This window comes from Coregonus lavaretus (genome assembly GCF_964263955.1).
Source record: "Coregonus lavaretus genome assembly, contig: HAP1_SCAFFOLD_3420, whole genome shotgun sequence".
Classification (NCBI taxonomy): Eukaryota; Metazoa; Chordata; class Actinopteri; order Salmoniformes; family Salmonidae; genus Coregonus; species Coregonus lavaretus.
The window spans coordinates 15,215-36,400 of NW_028162752.1; the positions used below are offsets into that span (position 1 = coordinate 15,215).

A 21,186-nucleotide genomic window follows, 5' to 3' on the forward strand; every position below is an offset into this window, starting at 1 on the left:
GGACTAAGATTGAATTGTACTACACCGGCTCCAACGCTCGCCGGATGTGGCAAGGCTTGCAAACTATTACAGACAACAAAGGGAAGCACAGCCACGAGCTGCCCAGTTACACAAGCCTACCAGACGAGCTAAATTACTTATATGCTCGCTTCGAGGCAAGCAACACTGAAGCATGCATGAGAGCATCAGCTGTTCCAGACGACTGTGTGATCACGCTCTCCATAGCCGATGTGAATAAGACCTTTAAACAGGTCAACATTCACAAGGCTGCAGGGCCAGACAGATTACCAGGACGTGTACTCTGAGCATGCGCTGACCAACTGGCAAGTGTCTTCACTGACATTTTCAACCTGTCCCTGACTGAGTCCGTAATACCAACATGTTTCAAGCAGACTACCATAGTCCCTGTGCGAAAGAACACTAAGGGTAACCTGCCTAAATGACTACGACCCGTAGCACTCACGTCAGTAGCCATGAAGTGCTTTGAAAGGCTGGTCATGGCTCACATCAACACCATTATCCCAGAAACAGTAGACCCACTCCAATTTGCATACCGCCCCAACAGATCCACAGATGATGCAATCTCTATTGCACTCCACACTGCCCTTTACCACCTGGACAAATTGAACACCTATGTGAGAATGCTATTCACTGACTACAGCTCAGCGTTCAACACCATAGTGCCCTCAAAGCTCATCACTAAACTAAGGACCCTGGGACTAAATACCTCCCTTTGCAACTGGGTCCTGGACTTCCTGATGGGCCACCCCCAGGTGGTAAGGGAGGGTAACAACACATCTGCCACGCTGATCCTCAACACGGGGGCCCCTCAGGGGTGCCTCCTCAGTCCCCTCCTGTACTCCCTGTTCACCCATGACTGCATGGCCAGGCACGACTCCAACACCATCATTAAGTTTGCAGACGACACAACAGTGGTAGGCCTGATCACCGACAACGATGAGACAGCCTATAGGGAGGAGGTCAGAGACCTAGCTGTGTGGTGCCAGGATAACAACCTCTCCATCAACGTGATCAAGACAAAGGAGATGATTGTGGACTACAGGAAAACGAGGACAAAGCACGCCCCCATTCTCATCGACGGGGCTGTAGTGGAACAGGTTGAGAGCTTCAAGTTCCTTGGTGTCCACATTACCAACGAACTATCATGGTCCAAACACACCAAGACAGTCGTGAAGAGGGCACGACAAAGCCTATTCCCCCTCAGAAGACTGAAAAGATTTGGCATGGGTCCTCAGATCCTCAAAAAGTTATACAGCTGCACCATCGAGAGCATCCTGACTGGTAGCATCACTGCCTGGTATGGCAACTGCTCGGCCTCCGACCGCAAGGCACTACAGAGGGTGGTGCGTACGGCCCAGTACATCACTGGGGCAAAGCTTCCTGCCATCCAGGACCTCTACACCAGGTGGTGTCAGAGGAAGGCCCTAAAAATAGTCAAAGACTCCAGCCACTGTTCTCTCTGCTACCGCATGGCAAGCGGTACTGGAGCGCCAAGTCTAGGTCCAAAAGGCTTCTTAACAGCTTCTACCCCCAAGCCATAAGGCTCCTGAACAGCTAATCAAATGGCTACCCGGTCTATTTGCATTGGCCAAACTGAGAAATCGGTGGAGAAGGGCCTTGGTCAGGGAGGTGACCAAGAACCCGATGGTCACTCTGACAGAGCTCTAGAGTTACTCTGGGGAGATGGGTGAGCCTTCCAGAAGGACAACCATCTATGCAGCACTCTACCAATCAGGCCTTGATTGTAGAGTGGTCAGACGGAAGCCACTCCTCAGTAAAAGGCACATGACAGCCCGCTTGAAGTTTGACAAAAGGCACCTAAAGACTCTCAGACCATGAGAAACAAGGTTATCTTGTCTGATGAAACCAAGATTGAACTCTTTGGCCTGAATGCCAAGTGTCAAGTCTGGAGGAAACCTGGAACTACGTTGAAGCATGGTGGTGGCAGCATCATGCTGTGGGGATGTTTTTCAGCATTAGGTACTGGGAGACTAGTCAGGATCGAGGCAAAAATGAACCAAGCAAAGTACAGAAAGATCCTTGAAGAAAACCTGCTTCAGAGCGCTCAGGACCTCAGACTTGGGCGAAGGTTCACCTTCCAACAGGACAACGGCCCTAAGCACACAGCCAAGACAACACAGCAGTGGCTTCGGGACAAGTCTCTGAATGTCCTTGAGTGGCCCAGCCAGAGTATGGACTTGAACCCGATCGAACATCTCTGGAGAGACCTGAAAAAACTTGTGCAGCAATGCTCCCCATCCAACATGACAGAGCTTGAGAGGATCTGCTGAGAAGAATGGGAGAAACTCCCCAAATACAGCTTGTAGCGTCATACCCAAGAAGACTCAATGCTGTAATCGCTGCCAAAGGCGCTTCAACAAAGTACTGAGTAAAGTTTCTGAATACTTGTAAATGTTACATTTCCATAAAAATAAAAAATAAAAATAGCAAAAATGTATCAACCTGTTTTTACTTTGTCATTATGGGCTATTGTGTGCAGATTGATAATGGAAAAAAACCATTTAATCAATTTTAGAATAAGGCTGTAACGTAACAAAATGTGGAAAAAGTAAAGGGGTCTGAATACTTTCCGAAGGCACTGTATATAACATTCTATTGGTTGCAAGAATTCTATATAATAATTTAAATAGAAAAACTCTAAATTTGGAATCCAGCGTCATTTTGTGTATCAGTTCATAAACCACCTACCATGGAATGGGTACATTGAAAATCTCTTCCCAACTATTTTGCAACCTGTATGGCACAGCTCTCAATTTTTTGGTCCTTAAATGAAATTGGTATACTTTTTTATTTATCACAATTTTCTTTAACCAATTTTGGTCATCGGACAAGTTCCTTACCTTCTCCCCCTTCCACTTGCCTCTTCCATTTTTTGCGGTAATGCTGCAATTAATTGGTTATAATTTTGAATAGAGCAGACATTTCCTTATAGTTTTGTTAGCTGCATGTGTGACATAACTCCACCAGTCCTATTTATGATATATTTTATAAAGATTATACCACTTTTTTTAACATTTTTTTCAAAAAAGAACATTTCAAAAAAATCAATTAGTATATTTGAGTTTAACCATAATATTTGTTTTATTATTTGTTCTGTCTTTTCTGGTGGATTAAACTAAATTTTCCGCAATGTTTTATTCTGTTTTGAGCGACTTGAGATGTTTCCCCTATCCATCTGTTCAATTCTCTGTGTAGCCTGCTGCTACAGGTAACTGCCAAAATAAAGGAAACACCAACATAAAGTGTCTTAATAGCGCATTGGGCCACCACGAGTCGCCAGAACAGCTTCAATGCTTCTTGGCATAGATTCTACAAGTGTCTGGAACTTCCTGTGTGGAAGCACCCCATGCTTTCATTATACAGGGATGTAGCTCAGTTGATAGAGCATGGCGTTTGCAACGCCAGGGTTGTGGGTTCGATTCCCACGGGGGGCCAGTATAAAAAAAATATGTATTCACTAACTGTAAGTCGCTCTGGATAAGAGCGTCTGCTAAATGACTCAAATGTAAATGTAAATGTACTTTGTATCCCTTATTTACTCAAGTGTTTCCTTTATTTTGGCAGTTACCTGTAGAATGCACGCTCGAGTTGCAACAAAATGGAATATAACATTGCAGATAAAGTTCGGAATGACACAATTTCGTGTGTACAACATCTAATGACCTGCATCACTATACTGAGAGCTTTGCGGTTTCTAAATTAACATATTTGGGTGTTTTTGGAGCCTTTGTCATGTTTTTTTGGGGGCATCCATACTACACAACGAGGATGAGGAATTTATTTGTTGTTTGGGGTAAGTTTCTCAAAAACGTGAAATAACACAAAAGGTGTCTGGACCTTTCTATAGCATTGAATTTACGTTAAAAAAATAGACATTTGGTTGCAAAAAGAAAACGTAACTTTTATGTCACGTCTAACTGTAGAACGTCTCTGTATTTCTCTTTCTCTCTCACTCTGCTCTCTCCTTCTCTCTTTCTCTCTCTCCTCCTCTCCTCCTCTGTCCTCTCTCTCTCTCTCTCCTACTTCTCGCTCCTCCTCTCTCATCTTCTCTCAACTCCTCTCTTCAGTGGGTGTACCAGAAGGTCGTCGGCCCCTCAGTGTTGCTAGACAGTCTCGGGACAGAGCTTCAGTAAGTACAGCACACTGCATCACAATAAGGTAATGTACCATTTACATGTAGTAGGCTATCTCCCTGTTTCACTCAAACTTCAAAATGACACAATACATTATTTACCATTAATATTTATTGGGCACAACATAATCCGAAACACAACCAAAACAAACTGCAAATGCATCCAAGTTTGTAGAGTCACAAGCTTGATGTAGTCATTCCGTGCTAGGAATATGGGACCAAATACTAAACTTTTGACTAAATGTCATACACTATCAGTGAATTTGTCCAAATACTTACGAAACCTTCAAATGGGAGCACTAGATACATAATGTGCATTAATTTCTAAACGGTAAAATCGAGATGTATGAAAATGCCCTAAAATAAAAGTTGACATTCTGTACTGTCACCTCATTGAAAACATTTGATCTGAAATCCAAAATGCTGGAGTATAAACCCAAATTAAAAGGTTTAGCTTCACTGTCCAAATAAATACGTACCGGAGTGTATGTGTGAATCTGGTTGGTTTTCAACAACATGTCATCTTTTGGTTCCACTGTCATTGTTTTTTGTCCTCTGATGTTTTCTGTGGTTTGCAGCCTATGTTTCTCACCCATCTCTCACACATATATTCCCACTCGCTCACCCATCTCTCCCCCATCTGTCTGTCTGTCACTCAGTCACGACCACTAACAAAGATCCCCACCTGTAAAACGCGAGTGGCCGCCCTCCTGCCCCCCCGCCCTAACTCGTCCTGCTCCTCCCACACTAAAAAGAACTCGCTGGGGGAGGTGGAGCTTGATAGGCCCCGCCCCTCCTCGGCTGGGCCTCGTGACTCCACCACACTACACAGACTAATATATGCGGTAAGGTTAGCATATGGCCCTGAACTGATCAACTGATCTCACATCTGTAAATTAATACAATAATATATAACAATAAACAACATACAGTGCCTTCAAAAAGTATTCATACCCCTTGACTTATTCCACATTTTGTTGTGTTACAGCCTGAATTCAAAATGGATTAAATAGATGATTTTGTCTCACCCATCGACACACAATACTGCACAATGACAAAGTAAAAACATGTTTTTAGAAATTTTTGCAAATGTATTGAAAATGAAATACATAAATATCTAATTTACATAAGCATTCACACCCGTTTGCTATGACACTCCAAATTGAGCTCGGGTGCATCAAATGTCCTTTGATCATTTTTTTTTTTTTTTTTTTTTTTTTTGTCATTTAGCAGACGCTCTTATCCAGAGCGACTTACAGGAGCAATTAGGGTTAAGTGCCTTGCTCAAGGGCACATCGACAGACTTTTCACCTAGTTGGCTCGGGGATTAGAACCAGCGACCTTTCGGTTACTGGCACAACGCTCTTAACCACTAAGCGACATCCTTGAGATGTCGCTACAACTTGATTGGAGTCCACCTGTGGCTAATTTAAATGTTTGGACATGATTTAGAAAGAAACACACCTGTCTATATAAGGTCCCAAAGTTGACAGTGCATGTCAGAGCAGAAACTATACCATGAAGTCCAAGAAATCGCGATCGACTGGTCGATCTCCAAGGCATTCCTAGTCGATGACCAAACATTTCTGTGAAAACGATAAAGCCTTGTGTTCCTATTTTTTTTATTCGTTTCGCGTTGTTGGCGGTAGGTGCACTTGATTCAGCAGCCCTGGTGCCAGGAAGGCAAAGTGTTCCCATTTTGAACCATTTTATGTGTCTGATGGTAGAACTCCACCTACCCGGCAGACCCAGAGAGCAAATCAAGTGCACCTATAGGCCTACATCTGGCCAATCAGATAGTTCAGATCACGGTGTCTGCACAGTTTCCTCGAGCCATAGACTGTGAAAAGAAGCCTCGAACGCACAGCAAGTTGATACTGTGAGATTACAAAACTTTTGAAATCATGACGAGAGAGACTCAATGAATATTTACATTTACATTTTAGTCATTTAGCAGACGCTCTTATTCAGAGCGACTTACAGTTAGTGAGTGCATACATTTTCATACTGGCCCCCCGTGGGAATCAAACCCACAACCCTGGTGTTGCAAGCGCCATGCTCTACCAACTGAGCTACACGGGACTACATACAGCAAAGAGCTGCTGTTTTTATGAGTAAGTTCATGTTTAAATTGTTATTCAGTGTCAACACTTTTATAAGCCATAAAATATGCGTTATCCCTATTTCCACTCACGCTACAACTAGCTGCAATGAATGAACATAGCAAAGTGTTCCGATAAGCTTGCGTTATTATTATTAGCAGCTTGTGTCTTTTTTTAATATTGAGGAATATTTCACTTTCTCTGGTCATAAGAGTAACAAAATGAATTGGTGCATGAGGCAGAAATAATGCAGTGCAACTTGCGTTTCGCCATCAGCTGGAAGACTGTCCCCTTTTCTCAACGGAGGGACGGTAAGTCAGCCTCACCGCTGCTCCCTCCCTCCCCTCAGACTGACCATCAGATGCAGGCCATCAGTCCAGTAAAAAAATTGCAAATTATTAAGCTCACTCAGCTGTGCCTCACAAGTAATACAACAAATGATCTATTGCCAGTGTGATCATATACCTTCAATTTTAAATAATTTCAAAAAAGTCTGAGAAGAACAACATTGGCAGGGTAATTCAAGCATAGCCAATATGCAGTGATAATGTATTGGGCCTATAGCCTACTGCACAAACCTCATTGCGACAGAACAGTTTTTGGTTAATGTTGCATAGGCTTACGTTTTTTAAGTGATGTTTAAAAAAAATCTGAGCGGTAGATCTTGGCTTGCATTTTGACTCAAAGTGATTTTGACTCAGAAAAGGTTGGTGACCACTGTTATACAGTGTTCAAAGTTTCCAAGAGCACAGTGCTCTCCATCATTGTGTAATTGAAAACATATGGAACTACCCAGACTCGAGCTGGCCGTCTGACCAAACTGAGCAACCGGGCAAGAAGGACCTTGGTCAGGGAGGTGACCAAGAACCCAATGACCACTCTGACAGAACTACCGAGTTCCTTGGCTGAGATGGTAGAACCTGCCAGAAGCACAACAGTCTCTACAGCACTTTATGGGAGAGTGGCCAGACGGAAGCCACTCCTGAGAAAAAGGCATGCCTGGAGTTTGCAAAAAGGCACGTGAAAGACTCTGAGAGTATAAGGCAAAATATTATGTGGTCTGATGAGACTGGAATGGAACTCTTTGGCCTGAATGCAAAGTGCTATGTCTGGGGAAAACCAGGCATAGCTCATCATCGTCTAACACCATCCCTATGGGCGAAGATTTACGTTCCAACAGGACAATGACCCCAAACATACAGCCAAAGTAATGCTGGAATGGCTTCAGAACAAAAATGTGAAAATCCTTGAGTGGCCCCGCCAAAGCCCAGACTTGAATCCCATTGAAAATATTTGGAAAGACTTGAAGATTGCTGTTCACCGCCACTCCCCATCTAATTTAACAGAGCTTGAGAAAATCTGCAAGGAAGAATGGGAAAGAATCCCCAAATCCAGATGTACAGTGAGGGAAAAAAGTATTTGATCCCCTGCTGATTTTGGACGTTTGCCCACTGATAAAGAAATGATCAGTCTATAATTTTAATGGTAGGTTTATTTGAACAGTGAGAGACAGAATAACAACAAAAAAATCCAGAAAAACGCATGTCAAAAATTTTATAAATGATTTGCATTTTAATGATCAGAAATTAATGATTTAATGATCATGAAATCAGCAGGGCATCAAATACTTTTTTCCCTTACTGTATTTGACCCCCTCTCAATCACAAATATTTCTGGCTCCCAGGTGTCTTTTATACAGGTAACGAGCTGAGATTAGGAGCACACTCTTAAACAGACACCTGTCCACAGAAACAATCAATCAATCAGATTCCAAACTCTCCACCATGGCCAAGACCAAAGAGCTCTCCAAGGATGTCAGGGACAAGATTGTAGACCTACACAAGGCTGGAATGGGCTACAAGACCATCGCCAAGCAGCTTGGTGAGAAGGTGACAACAGTTGGTGCGATTATTCGCAAATGGAAGAAACACAAAATAACTGTCAATCTCCCTCGGCCTGGGGCTCCATGTAAGATCTCAACTCGTGGAGTTGCAATGATCATGAGAACGGTGAGGAATCAGCCCAGAACTACACGGGAGGATCTTGTCAATGATCTCAAGGCAGCTGGGACCATAGTCACCAAGACAACAATTGGTAACACACTACGCCGTGAAGGACTGAAATCCTGCAGTGCCCGCAAGGTCCCCCTGCTCAAGAAAGCACATATACATGCCCGTCTGAAGTTTGCCAATGATCATCTGAATGATTCAGAGGAAAACTGGGTGAAAGTGTTGTGGTCAGATGAGACCAAAATGGAGCTCTTTGGCATCAACTCAACTCGCCGTGTTTGGAGGAGGAGGAATGCTGCCTATGACCCCAAGAACACCATCCCCACCGTCAAACATGGAGGTGGAAACATTATGCTTTGGGGGTGTTTTTCTGCTAAGGGGACAGGACAACTTCACCGCATCAAAGGAACGATGGACGGGGCCATGTACCATCAAATGTTGGGTGAGAATCTCCTTCCCTCAGCCAGGTCATTGAAAATGGGTCGTGGATGGGTATTCCAGCATGACAATGACCCAAAACACACTGCCAAGGCAACAAAGGAGTGGCTCAAGAAGAAGCACATTAAGGTCCTGAAGTGGTCTAGCCAGTCTCCAGACCATAATCCCATAGAAAATCTGTGGAGGGAGCTGAAGGTTCGAGTTGCCAAACGTCAGGCTCGAAACCTTAATGACTTGGAGAAGATCTGCAAAGAGGAGTGGGACAAAATCCCTCCTGAGATGTGTGCAAACCTGGTGGCCCACAACAAGAGACGTCTGTGATTGCCAACAAGGGTATTGCCACCAACTACTAAGTCACGTTTTGCAGAGGATTCAAATACTTATTTCCCTCATTAAAATGCAAATCAATTTATAACATTTTTGACATGCGTTTTTCTGGATTTTGTTGTTGTTATTCTGTCTCTCACTGTTCAAATAAACCTACCATTAAAATTATAGACTGATCATGTCTTTGTCAATGGGCAAACGTACAAAATCAGCAGGGGATCAAATACTTTTTTCCCTCAATGTACAAAGCTGATACAGACATACCCAAGACGACTCAAAGCTGTAATCGCCACCAAAGGTGCTTCTACAAAGTATTGACTCAGGGGTATTAATACTTATGTAAATTAGATATCTCTGTATTTAATTTTCAATACATTTGCAAAAGTATCTAAAAACATGTTTTCACTTTGTCATTTTGGGGTATTGTGTGTAGATGGGTGAGAAAAATATTGGTTTAATCCTTTTTGATTTCAGGCTGTAACACAACAAATGTGGAATTAGTCAAGGTGTATGAATACTTTCTGAAGTCAGGGTATAAAGAAGAATATATAAAGCTAGGCACTGTGCTAACTTCTGTAACTACTGTACTAAGCTAAATCTGTGTGTGTCTGACAGGATGGCGGTTCGCAGAGCCCAAGGAGGTCGTCCCTGCCCCGGCCTGCCTCGGTCCCGCGGCCTGCCTCTATCCTGAGCCGGCGTACCAACCACCACACACACGACCAGGAGGAGAGCTCCACCTCTATCACCAGCTCCGGCTCTACCGCACCCCGTAGACCCACGTGTAAGTCACTTATTTTTTTAGTGAGTGCATACATTTTTCATACTGGCCCCCCGTGGGAATTGAACCCACAACCCTGGCGTTGCAAGCGCCATGCTCTACCAACTGAGCTACAGGAGGCCCCTCCTCCACCATCCCCTCACCCTGATACACTGGTCTCTCTCTTTCTGTTTTGATCTGGCTCTCGCTCTTTTTTTTCTCTCTTGATTTTTCTCTCGCCCTATCTCTCTCTCGCCCTATCTCTCTCTCGCCCTATCTCTCTCTTTCTCTCACCCTATCTCTCTCTCGCCCTATCTCTCTTTCTCTCGCCCTATCTCTCTCTCGCCCTATCTCTCTATTTCTCTCGCCCCATCTTTCTCTCGCCCTATCTCTCTCTTTCTCTCGCCCTATCTCTCTCTTTCTCTCGCCCTATCTCTCTCTCGCCCTATCTCTCTCTCGCCCTATCTCTCTCTCGCCCTATCTATTTCTCACCATATCTCTCTCTTGCTCTATCTCTCTCTTTCTCTCACCCCATCTTTCTCTCGCCCTATCTCTCTCGCCCTATCTCTCTCGCCCTATCTCTCTCTTTCTCTCGCCCTCTCTCTCTCGCCCTATCTCTCTCTCTCGCCCTATCTCTCTCTCGCCCTATCTCTCTCTTTCTCTCACCCTATCTCTCTCTCGCCCTATCTCTCTCTTTCTCTCACCCTATCTCTCTCTTTCTCTCACCCTATCTCTCTCTCACCCTATCTCTCTCTTTCTCTCGCCCTATCTCTCTCTCGCCCTATTTCTCTCTCCCTATTTCTCTCTCCCTATCTCTCTCTCGCCCTATCTGTCTCTTGCCCTATCTCTCTCTCGCCCTATCTTTCTCTCGCCCTATCTCTCTCGCCCTATCTCTCTCTCGCCCTCTCTCTCTGTTTAATCCTCTACCGCTCATCCTCTCCTCTAGCATTCAGTACAGAGGTCAGGGCGGAGCATAGGACAGGACGCGCCCCTAGTTGGACAGGTAGAGAGGAACTCTCAATCTCATCCAGTCCCATCCAGTTTCATCCATGTCTAACTTGGTCCCTCTTCATCTCAACTGGTTTCACCTAGTCCTGCAGTGTCTCACCTAGTCCTGCAGTGTCTCACCTAGTCTCATCTTGTCTCACATGGTCTCACCCAGTCTCGTCCAGTTCATCTCTATGTGTGTTCAATATCCCATTCTTAGTAAGAGATTACTTGTTGGAATGTCTCATCCTTGGCAGTTACCCACTGGGCACACACTGATTGAATCAACATTGTTTCCACGTCATTTCAATGAAGTTACGTTGAACTAAAGTGGAATAGACATTGAATTGACGTCTGTGCTCAGTGGTAGTAAGCCTATAGTTTGTGTTTCATTAACCTCTTTTATTCTATTAACTACATTGTTTCATCTAATTTGTGTTTGTTTTGATCCACTCTTCATCTGACCAACTTCTATAGTTTGGTGCAGTAATGTTAGCCTGGTCCCAGATCTGTTTGTGCTGTCTTTCCAACTCGTATGGATCATAGACAACACAAAACTGCACCAGGATAGAGTAATGCTGAGAGATGCCCAACCTAATTGACCTTTGAGTAACCTCTCTATATGACCTCTGTGACCTTTATATGACCTCCCCACACCCAGGCACACAGTCGATGCGTTCCCGTTCGCTGTGCAGTGGCCCCACCACACCCCGCACGCCAGGGTCCACAGCCATCTCCCCTGGTACCCCTCCCAGCTACAGCTACTCCTGTCGCACACCCGGGACCCCTCGCACCCCCGGCACACCACGTTCTCGAAGCCTGCTGCAGGAGAAGAAGGTATGGTCTGCCTCCGAAATGGCACCCTAGGTAACCGGTTCAATAGAGCTGGAAAGGAAGCAATGGTGTTGTACTGTGCTCGTTTGAGGCAAGTACTCAATAAGTGTTTTAAATTGAATTGTATTTGATTTGATTTATTTAGACTTGATTTATTCAGGAGATCATATTGAGACATCTCTTTTCCAAATGAGACCACAGTATATCATGAAAGCAATTTATCGTTGGCAATTTAGGTCCCAATTAATTAATTAATTAATTAATTCAAGGTGGCTCTGCTCCGCACCCCTCCCAAGTCACCTGCCACCACCCCCAAACAGCTCCGCATCCTTAACCAGCCCCTGCCCGACCTCAAGAACATCAAGTCCAAGATCGGCTCCACAGATAACATCAAGTACCAGCCCAAGGGGGGACAGGTTAGTGCCCCTTTGGTTACCTAATGTACCCACCCTCCCTCTCTTTTGTCCTTCTCCTTATTTATCCTCCCTTTCTACCTCAGTCTTGTATTGTATTTGACTGATGCTGTATCTGCTAGTTATTTTTCCAGGGCTTCTACCCAGCCTTTCAGACCCTGTTCCTCCCTCCTCTGTCCCTCTCTCTGTCTTTCATGTCCCTCTTCGTGTTCTTAGCCTGTCGCTCCCTTGTTACTGTAGCTCTGTCCTCCCTCAGTCTGTCTGTCTGGTCTCTGTTTGCTGGGTCATGGTTTTAAAAGGAGGGCAATGAGAAAGATGTCTCATTTTGGTGTAGCAGCTGAGCTTTTCAAATGGGTGAGACATAAAAAGGATGAGTGCTTGGGGACGTTTTCTCTGTCAGGTCCCTCTGTAGTTCACCATCGATGCTAAATAATATTCTGGAACTCCTCTACCTGTCTGGCCTCCCAGATGGGATGCATTGCCTAGGCAACCAAATGATAATTTACTACAACACCATGCTGAAACAAGGTAGTGTCTCTAGACAGATGGTTTGCTTCCAGCAATGTACAGTGGCTTGCGAAAGTATTCACCCCCCTTGGCATTTTTCCTATTTTGTTGCCTTACAACCTGGAATTAAAATGGATTTTGCGGGGTTTGTATCATTTGATTTACACAACATGCCTACCACTTTGAAGATGCAAAATATGTTTTTGCGTGAAACAAACAAGAAATAAGACAAAAAAACTGAAAACTTGAGCGTGCATAACTATTCACCCCCCCAAAGTCAATACTTTGTAGAGCCACCTTTTGCAGCAATTACAGCTGCAAGTCTCTTTTTTTGCCCATTCTTCAAGGCAAAACTGCTCCAGCTCCTTCAAGTTGGATGGGTTCCGCTGGTGTACAGCAATCTTTAAGTCATACCACAGATTCTCAACTGGATTGAGGTCTGGGCTTTGACTAGGCCATCCCAAGACATTTAAATGTTTCCCCTTAAACCACTTGAGTGTTGCTTTAGCAGTATGCTTAGGGTCATTGTCCTGCTGGAAGGTGAACCTCCGTCCCAGTCTCAAATCTCTGGAACACTGAAACAGGTTTCCCTCAAGAATTTTCCTGTATTTAGCGCCATCCATCATTCCTTCAATTCTGACCAGTTTCCCAGTCCCTGCCGATGAAAACATCCCCACAGCATGATGCTGCCACCACCATTCTTCACTGTGGGGATGGTGTTCTCAGGTGATGAGAGGTGTTGGGTTTGCGCCAGACATAGCGTTTTCCTTGATGGCCAAAAAGCTGAACTTTAGTCTTATCTGACCAGAGTACCTTCTTCCATATGTTTGGGTAGTCTCCCACATGCCTTTTGGCGAACACCAAACGTGTTAGCTTATTTTTTTTCTTTAAGCAATGGCTTTTTTCTGGCCACTCTTCCGTAAAGACCAGCTCTGTGGAGTGTACGGCTTAAAGTGGTCCTATGGACAGATACTCCAATCTCTGCTGTGGAGCTTTGCAGCTCCTTCAGGGTTATCTTTGGTCTCTTTGTTCCTCTCTGATTAACTTTTCCGTTATTTATTTTTTTGAATTTTTGGAAACAAGTTATTTTTTTCATTTCACTTCACCAATTTGGACTATTTTGTGTATGTCCATCACATGAAATCCAAATAAAAATCAATTTAAATTACAGGTTGTAATGCAAAAAAAAAAAAAAAAATGCTAAAACTGGATAGTTTGCCTCTTCTCTCCTTACAGTGCATTCGGAAAGTTTTCAGACCCCTTTACTTTTTCCACATTTTGTTACGTTACAACCTTATTCTAAAATGGATGAATGTTTTTTTTCTTCATCAATCTTCACAAAATACCCCATAATGACAAAGCGAAAACAATAACAATAAAAAATAAAAAACAGAAATCCTTATTTACATACGTTTCAGACCCTTTCCTATGAGACTTGAAATTGAGCTCAGGTGCATCCTGTTTCCATTGATCATCCTTGAGATGTTTCTACAACTTGATTGGAATCCACCTGTGGTAAATTCAATTGATTGGACATGAGTTGGAAAGGCCCACACCTGTCTATATAAGGTCCCACAGTTGACCGTGCATGTCAGAGCAAAAACAAGGTCGAAGGAATTGTCCATAGAGCTCCGAGACACAGATCAGGGGAAGGGTACCAAAAAATTGCTGCAATATAGAAGGTCCCCAAGAACACAGTGGCCTCCATCATTCTTAAATGGAAGAAGTTTGGAACCACCAAGACTCTTCCTAGAGCTGGCTGCCCGGCCAAACTGAGCAATCGGGGAGAAGGGCCTTGGTCAGGGAGGTGACCAAGAACCCGATGGTCACTCTGACAGAGCTCCAGAGTTCCTCCGTGGAGATGGGAGAACCATCCAGAAGGACAACCATCTCCGCAACACCACCAATCAGGCATTCATGGTAGAGTGGCCAGAGGAAACCACTCCTCAGTAAAAGGCACATAGCCCGCTTGGAGTTTGTCAAAATGCACCTGAAGGACTCTCAGACAATGAGAAACAAGATTCTCTGGTCTGATGAAACCAAGTTTGAACTGAATGCCCAGTGTCACGTCTGGAGGAAACCTGGCACCAACGGTGAAGCATGGTGGTGGCAGCATCAATTTGTTGGGATGTTTTTCAGCGGCAGGGACTGGGAGAATAGTCAGGATCGAGGGAAAGATGAACGGAGCAAAGTACAGAGAGATCCTTGATGAAAACCTGCTCCAGAGTGCTCAGGACCTCAGACTGGGGCGACGGTACACCTTCCAACAGGACAACGACCCTAAGCACACAGCCAAGACAACGCAGGTGTGGCTTCGGGACAAGTCTCTGAATGTCCTTGAGTGGCCCAGCCAGAGTCCGGACTTGAACCCGATCAAACATATCTGGAGAGACCTGAAAATAGCTATGCAGCGACACTCACCATCCAACCTGACCGAGCTTGAGAGGATCTGTATATATATATATATAAAAATGGAAATATCACATTTGCATAAGTATTCAGACCCTTTACTCAGTCCTTTGTTGAAGCACATTTGGCAGCGATTACAGCCTCGAGTCGTCTTGGGTATGACGCTACAAGCTTGGCACACCTGTATTTGGGGAATTTCTCCCATTCTTCTCTGCAGATCCTCTCAAGCTCGATCAGGTTGGATGGTGTTCTAAACACCTGTTTTGCTTTGTCATTATTGGGTATTGTGTATAGATTGATGAGGGAAAAAAACAATTGAATCAATTTTAGAATAACGCTGTAATGTAACAAAATGTAGAAAAACTCAAGGGGTCTGAATACTGTCTTTGGACAGTATTCAGACCCCTTGACTTTTTCTACATTTTGTATATATCGGCTGTTAGATGTAAACCAAGCTTACTTTTACTTTGCTGCTTTTGGGTAAAGTTTGTCGACTTGACTATGAAGTTGATACAAATATTATTTTAAATTGTATTTATTTTTTACAGTTATGACTGTTATTTTGTTTTCATGGCTGTCTTCATCCATAATCGTCAGTTACATGATTATATAATTACCGTGGCAAGCTGGACTAAACCCCTGGGTGACTGGCTGGCTGAAAGTGTCTCTGAAGGGTTCCAACAGAAAGTGACAACATAACCCCGTACTCAGTGACAGGAAGTGACAACATTAACCCGTAACCAGGGTTGACTGTCTGGGCATGGAGTTGCCACAGCTGCCAGGCTGCCATTCTCCCAACCTCTCAATGTTTGCATCCCAAATGTCACCCTATTCCCTAAATAGTGTACTACTTTTGACCAGAGCCTATGGGCCCTGGTAAAAAGTAGTGCTCTATAAAGTAGGCAGTGCCTGATTCTAACAGATTCTTACAGACTGTGTTAAATATGAATCACCCCTTTGAGGCGATGGTGTTTGTTTCTCCACTTTTTGGACTGGATGGATCCGAAGCAGTTGTAAGGTATGATTCATCTTTTAGCAGTCTCAGTAGTAGAACCCTAGACAGCTACTTAGAAACTGCTCTATTTGTGTTGGTAAGTGGTTAAATTGTTGGAGAAGCTAATTAATCATTTAGAAGACGACCAGACAGTTACTGGAATAGAGGGAGAAGTTGAGATTTTCTGCTCTTGGTGTCATTTACTATTCTTAATGTTATGAATTGTGGTAGGCTATTTCTTCTTCACTGTCTAAAAATATTTGAGTTAAGAGGAATTTCTGGCTAGGATGGATAAGGGTAAACTAAACCCTTTTGTTTTAATTTCCTTCTTTTGTTGCCTGCACTGGTGTTGGCTACTGTTTTTTCTTTTAATTCACCTGATACCACCTCATGTTGTTACAGTGTTGCAAGCGGAACATATTGTTGTTATTACAAGCTGGGCTACCTTCAGCACTTGAAAGGGGCCTTGAAACCCTTTAAACACCAATACCGGCTATTTGCTTTCTCCTGTCTGCTGGTGTGTCCTCCATCTCAAGTGTGTCACCTTGTGTCTGGGAGTCTGTTGTTTTTGAGTGGCCATTGTTGCTCTTCTGAATTTCTCATATCATGTCTGTTCATCTCAGGGTTGTGGATCCTGCAGCCTTCCATCTTTATACAGTCTGTTCTAGGGAAAGATATACTGTATATAAAGCTATTTCTTCAATATTCAACTGAAAGACACCTTTCAGATACCTTTGGTTCTAACGACCACATAGACTTTACTCAGTGCTGCTGTCTAGGGATGCGTCCCAAATGGAACCCTATTCCCTATATAGTGCACTACTTTTGATCAGAGCCCTATGGAGACTGGTTAAAAGTTGTGTACTATAGAGGGTATAGGGCGCCATTTGGGATTGACTCTTACAGGATGCTATAGGGCCTTCAGTAGATCCTGATACATATACACAGCCCTATACAGTACTTCCAACCAGCCCAGTAGCAGTAGCAGACCTACAGTATCCCAGTCCTGTAGCATAGCAGAACCTATACAGTACTTCCAACCAGCCCAGTAGCAGACCAAGTGTGCATCCCAAGTGGTACCCTATACCCTACATAGTGCACTACTTTTGACCAGAGCTTATATAGGAAATAGGTTGCCATTTGGGACACAGACAAGTCAGACCTACAGTATCCCATCCCTGAAGCATAGCAGAACCTATACAGTACTTCCAACCAGCCCAGTAGCAGTAACAAAACCTATACAGTATCCCATCTACAGTACAGTGACTCCCAATCTAGCTAGAACAATAATGTGTCTGCTTTTCTATCAGCAACACAGAGGCAGGGGCCAAACGGCCAACACAACAGAGCCCAAACGCAGCCCGTCGTGGATCTGGAGATTGCTCCTGCGCCTGGTCTCTCTCTCCTTATATCTGTCTGCTGCACACAGTGTGACGTGGGCCCCCATGCCAGCCAAAGACCCACTGGTATACAGTACCTTCATCTACCAAGTTCCCTCTTATTCCCTCACACACACACTGTCAAACACAAGAGACAAACACAAACAACCCACAGGGCACACACTGGTTGAATCAACGTTGTTTCTACGTCATTTCAATTGAATTACGTTAAACCAACGTGGAATAGACGTTGAATTGACGTCTGTGCCCAGTGGGACATGTCAAATCCTGCCAGGAAGTGAAGTCCCCCTTTGACCCAGAGGTAATTTCACAGTACTCTGGTTGCTGATTTATCAAAGGTCACTGTCCGATGCCCTATTCTACCACCCCTTTATGTAATGGTAGAAAGGGTCTTGAACTCCACCTACCTGCTGTGTGCTGTATCTACTGACGTACTGTATCATCCCTATAAAGACATGTAGCCTTCTAGTGAATCTCCATCCAGTGCTCCTCTGATCATCATCAACAATTGTCCTGCCTTCATACAGAGCTATCTGTCTGTCCTCTTAATGCTGTGCCTATACGTCCCTTCCATAACATATAAGCTAAGCATCCATCCTCATCCTCATTTAAATAGCCACATTATATCTCTGTATTTCCTCTAGATTCAGATTTTAAACAAGAAGCTGGACTTCAGTCACGTACAGTCAAAATGCGGATCCAAGGATAACATGAAGCATTCTCCTCGTGGAGGCCATGTATGTACCTCTACCTACCGTTCTGTTCCCTCTCTCCCTTCTCCTCTCTCTGGCCTAGTAGGCTACACACTCATGTTGAACAATTGATGTACTTATGGAGACACCACTAGGCAGGGTTTAAAAAATCTGGTAACTTTCCCAAAATTCCCTGGTTTTCCCTGGAATCTGGGGGAAGTTACCAGAATTTTACAACCCTACCACCAACTGTTGTGCAAACTTTGTTTTGCGGACAAACTCATCAGAAAATTTGTCAGTTGTACGGCCTGAGTGTGTACTAGGCCTCATTTTCTCCTCTATTGGGAGATGAGTGGACTGTCTCCCCCTCTGGCACATGCCCGTACAGGGGCCACCCCTACCCTCAGCCAGGGTTCAAATTACAGGGGGGTGAGGAGGGGACTGGCACCCCCGTAATAAATCAGGGTCCTCCCCATAAGAATTGAAATATCAAGAACATTTAAAAATCAAGCCATTGTATAATTCCACCCCTGCTCCTATCCTTCTGTCCAACCCCAGCTTCCAGTCCTAGGTCAGCTTGTCTGCCGACATGCACAATCTGGCCCTCCTCTGTCCACTACAATGCAGCTAGCTCTGAGTTGTACCAACTCCCACCTTGGTATGTTTACAGAACTCTCTGATTAGCCTATAAGTGAAGATATATCCTTGTCTCTCCCTTGAAAAGCAAACTTTAGACTCAGTTCCATTAATCTCGGAACCCAGCACCACATCTAGCTAGCTACTGTAATGGGAGTACAGTTCCATTGATATGTGCACAAAACCAAAAACACTTAAATCACAGACTCCCTTTCCTGAGCACTTTGCTTCCTGTATGGTTCAGTATCTTATCTGAACAGCCTGATGATCAAAACTGAAGTCTCCTCTTCTTGTTCGTCATTCAGTTGTAATATATACCCACTCTAATGATGGAAGTATATATATTCACATGCAACAAAACAATGATGGTGTTGATGAAGTTTATCAACAACACATGTGCATCTACTGTATGTATCTTCCATGCAGAGTTAACATACTCAAACAATCATTTGTACCTCTCTGTACCTGTTATGACATGGAACACAATATGGAAGATTTAAACCTTTTCTATAGAGAGAAGCATTAAAATAACTATTCTTCACAGTATTGGCCTTAAAGTGGCGTAGGCCTATAGAGAATATGCATATATGTGTATGTGTGTAATAAGCATACTGTACATGGTGTATAGAGAAGTACAACATGAGGGGATTTATCAAAATGTTTGTGTTGTTGTGAGAGAAATGCAGTGGGAAGAAGAATGTTTTCTACTTGTTGTTTTTCTGTGAAGCTCCAGCAGTGACCTCTAACCAGATGACCTATTTGCCTATCTCTCTCTTCTTCCTCTGTTCTTTCTTTCTTTCTTTCTTTCTTTCTTTCTTTCTTTCTTTCTTTCTTTCTTTCTTTCTTTCTTTCTTTCTTTCTTTCTTTCTTTCTTTCTTTCTTTCTTTCTTTCTTTCTTTCTTTCTTTCTTTCTTTCTTTCTTTCTTTCTCACCACTTAAAACCACTTCAATCCACTGATCACAGTTTATCTTCCTCTCTCTACTATCTGCTGGCTTATGACTTTCTTCTCAATTTTCTTCCCCACTCTCTGCATGTCTAGCGTTATAATGTTATAAATGTGTTAAGATGTTTTATACTTTGCAGCGCGACCAATCCTGCTATTTTATGTTTGTGTCTCAATCAAACTTACTTTGTCTCTTTACAGCTACAGCAGACCCTGGCCCAATAACTGTGACTGTTTTAGAAATAAATCCTGTCCCTTAGCCATTCTAGTTTACATCCCATATTCACAGTCTATGGATGCATCCCAAATGGCACCATATTCCCCTAAATAGTACACTACTTTTGACCAGGACCTCTAGGGCTCTAGAAAAGACTGCCTGAATAGTTCTGGCAGATTCAGCACCCTGTGTCCCTGTTGACAGGCATGCAGTACATACAGCATTTCAGGGGATGTTACATTAGATTCACTAGATCCATCCCCATTCAAGTCAATTGCTGTGCTCTGAGGGGCTTTCCCTGTTCTAGTCATTGTATGTCTATGTTTATTCTAGCTCTTGAGGATCACGACTAGCCTGCTCAGTTGTAGACCCAAGGCACGAAGGTCACCGTGGTTACATGAAGAAAGCAATCACAAAGTGTCATCTCAATTGCATACTCCTCACGTCCTCTCTCCTCTTCTCCTTCTCAAAACCCATTGGAGGAGAAGGTCAGAGAGAAGGAATCTGTGGCTTTCTCATCCAATGGGTTTTGAGAAGGAGACGAGGAGAGAGGATTCGAGGAGTATGCAATTGAGATCTTCCCAAGGTCTCTCTTTGCTGATATTTTCTACCTGTAAAGATGTAATGACCATGATTTTGGTAAAGATGTAATGACCATGATTTTGGTAGCCATGGGGAAGTAAGAAGTGTCTGATGTCAGAGATGATCAGTGGTGTGTTTAATTCCATTTCAATTCAATCAATTCGGAATTAAACTGACATTTTCCTCTTCGACAATTGACTGAATTAAAATGGAATTCAAAACCAAACTCTGGTACTAATGTTATGCCCTGAGGTGTTGAGAGGTTAGAAGTCAGGGAAGCTGTTTGTCGAGTCATCTGGATGAAGCTCTGTGTCACAACCCCAATCCCTCTCCCGCCCCTCACCTTCACGTCTATAGATATAAACATGATATAAACGTTATATAAACTATCTCCGACTCCTACAGGTGCTTATTCCCAGTGTTAAACTGGACTTTAGCCATGTTCAGTCTAGGTGTGGCTCCCTGGACAAAAGACAGTACTCTGCAGGAGGGGGAAATGTGAGTCTCTTATCCCTAATACACTTGACGTCTCTCCTCATCTCTCACACACACACTCCTCTCTTCGTTTTGGTATGGTACCCCTTTCTCTCACACACATTCTACCTCCTCCTCTTCCTCTTCTTCCTTCTTTTCACTCTCTCTCTCTCTCTCTCTCTCTCTCTCTCTCTCTCTCTCTCTCTCTCTCTCTCTCTCTCTCTCTCTCTCTCTCTCTCATTCTCTCTCTCTCATTCTCTCTCTCTTTCTCTCTCTCTGATTCTCTCTCT

The 21,186-nt window shown here is 43.7% G+C and overlaps 1 protein-coding gene across 1 annotated transcript in view; it reads left to right on the forward strand.

Moving 5' to 3' along the window:
* The window catches only part of LOC311118925 (microtubule-associated protein 2-like), a gene marked incomplete at both ends in the record, with an annotated part of 42,464 nt that overhangs the window by 15,209 nt on the left and 6,069 nt on the right, over positions 1-21,186 (forward strand). The window contains 8 exons of the mRNA XM_084193676.1: positions 4,110-4,171; positions 4,834-5,019; positions 9,666-9,831; positions 10,754-10,810; positions 11,456-11,631; positions 11,898-12,044; positions 17,996-18,088; positions 20,828-20,920. Of these exons, the coding sequence (XP_084049802.1) occupies positions 4,110-4,171; positions 4,834-5,019; positions 9,666-9,831; positions 10,754-10,810; positions 11,456-11,631; positions 11,898-12,044; positions 17,996-18,088; positions 20,828-20,920 (980 nt within the window). The remainder of the gene's footprint in view (positions 1-4,109; positions 4,172-4,833; positions 5,020-9,665; positions 9,832-10,753; positions 10,811-11,455; positions 11,632-11,897; positions 12,045-17,995; positions 18,089-20,827; positions 20,921-21,186) is intronic.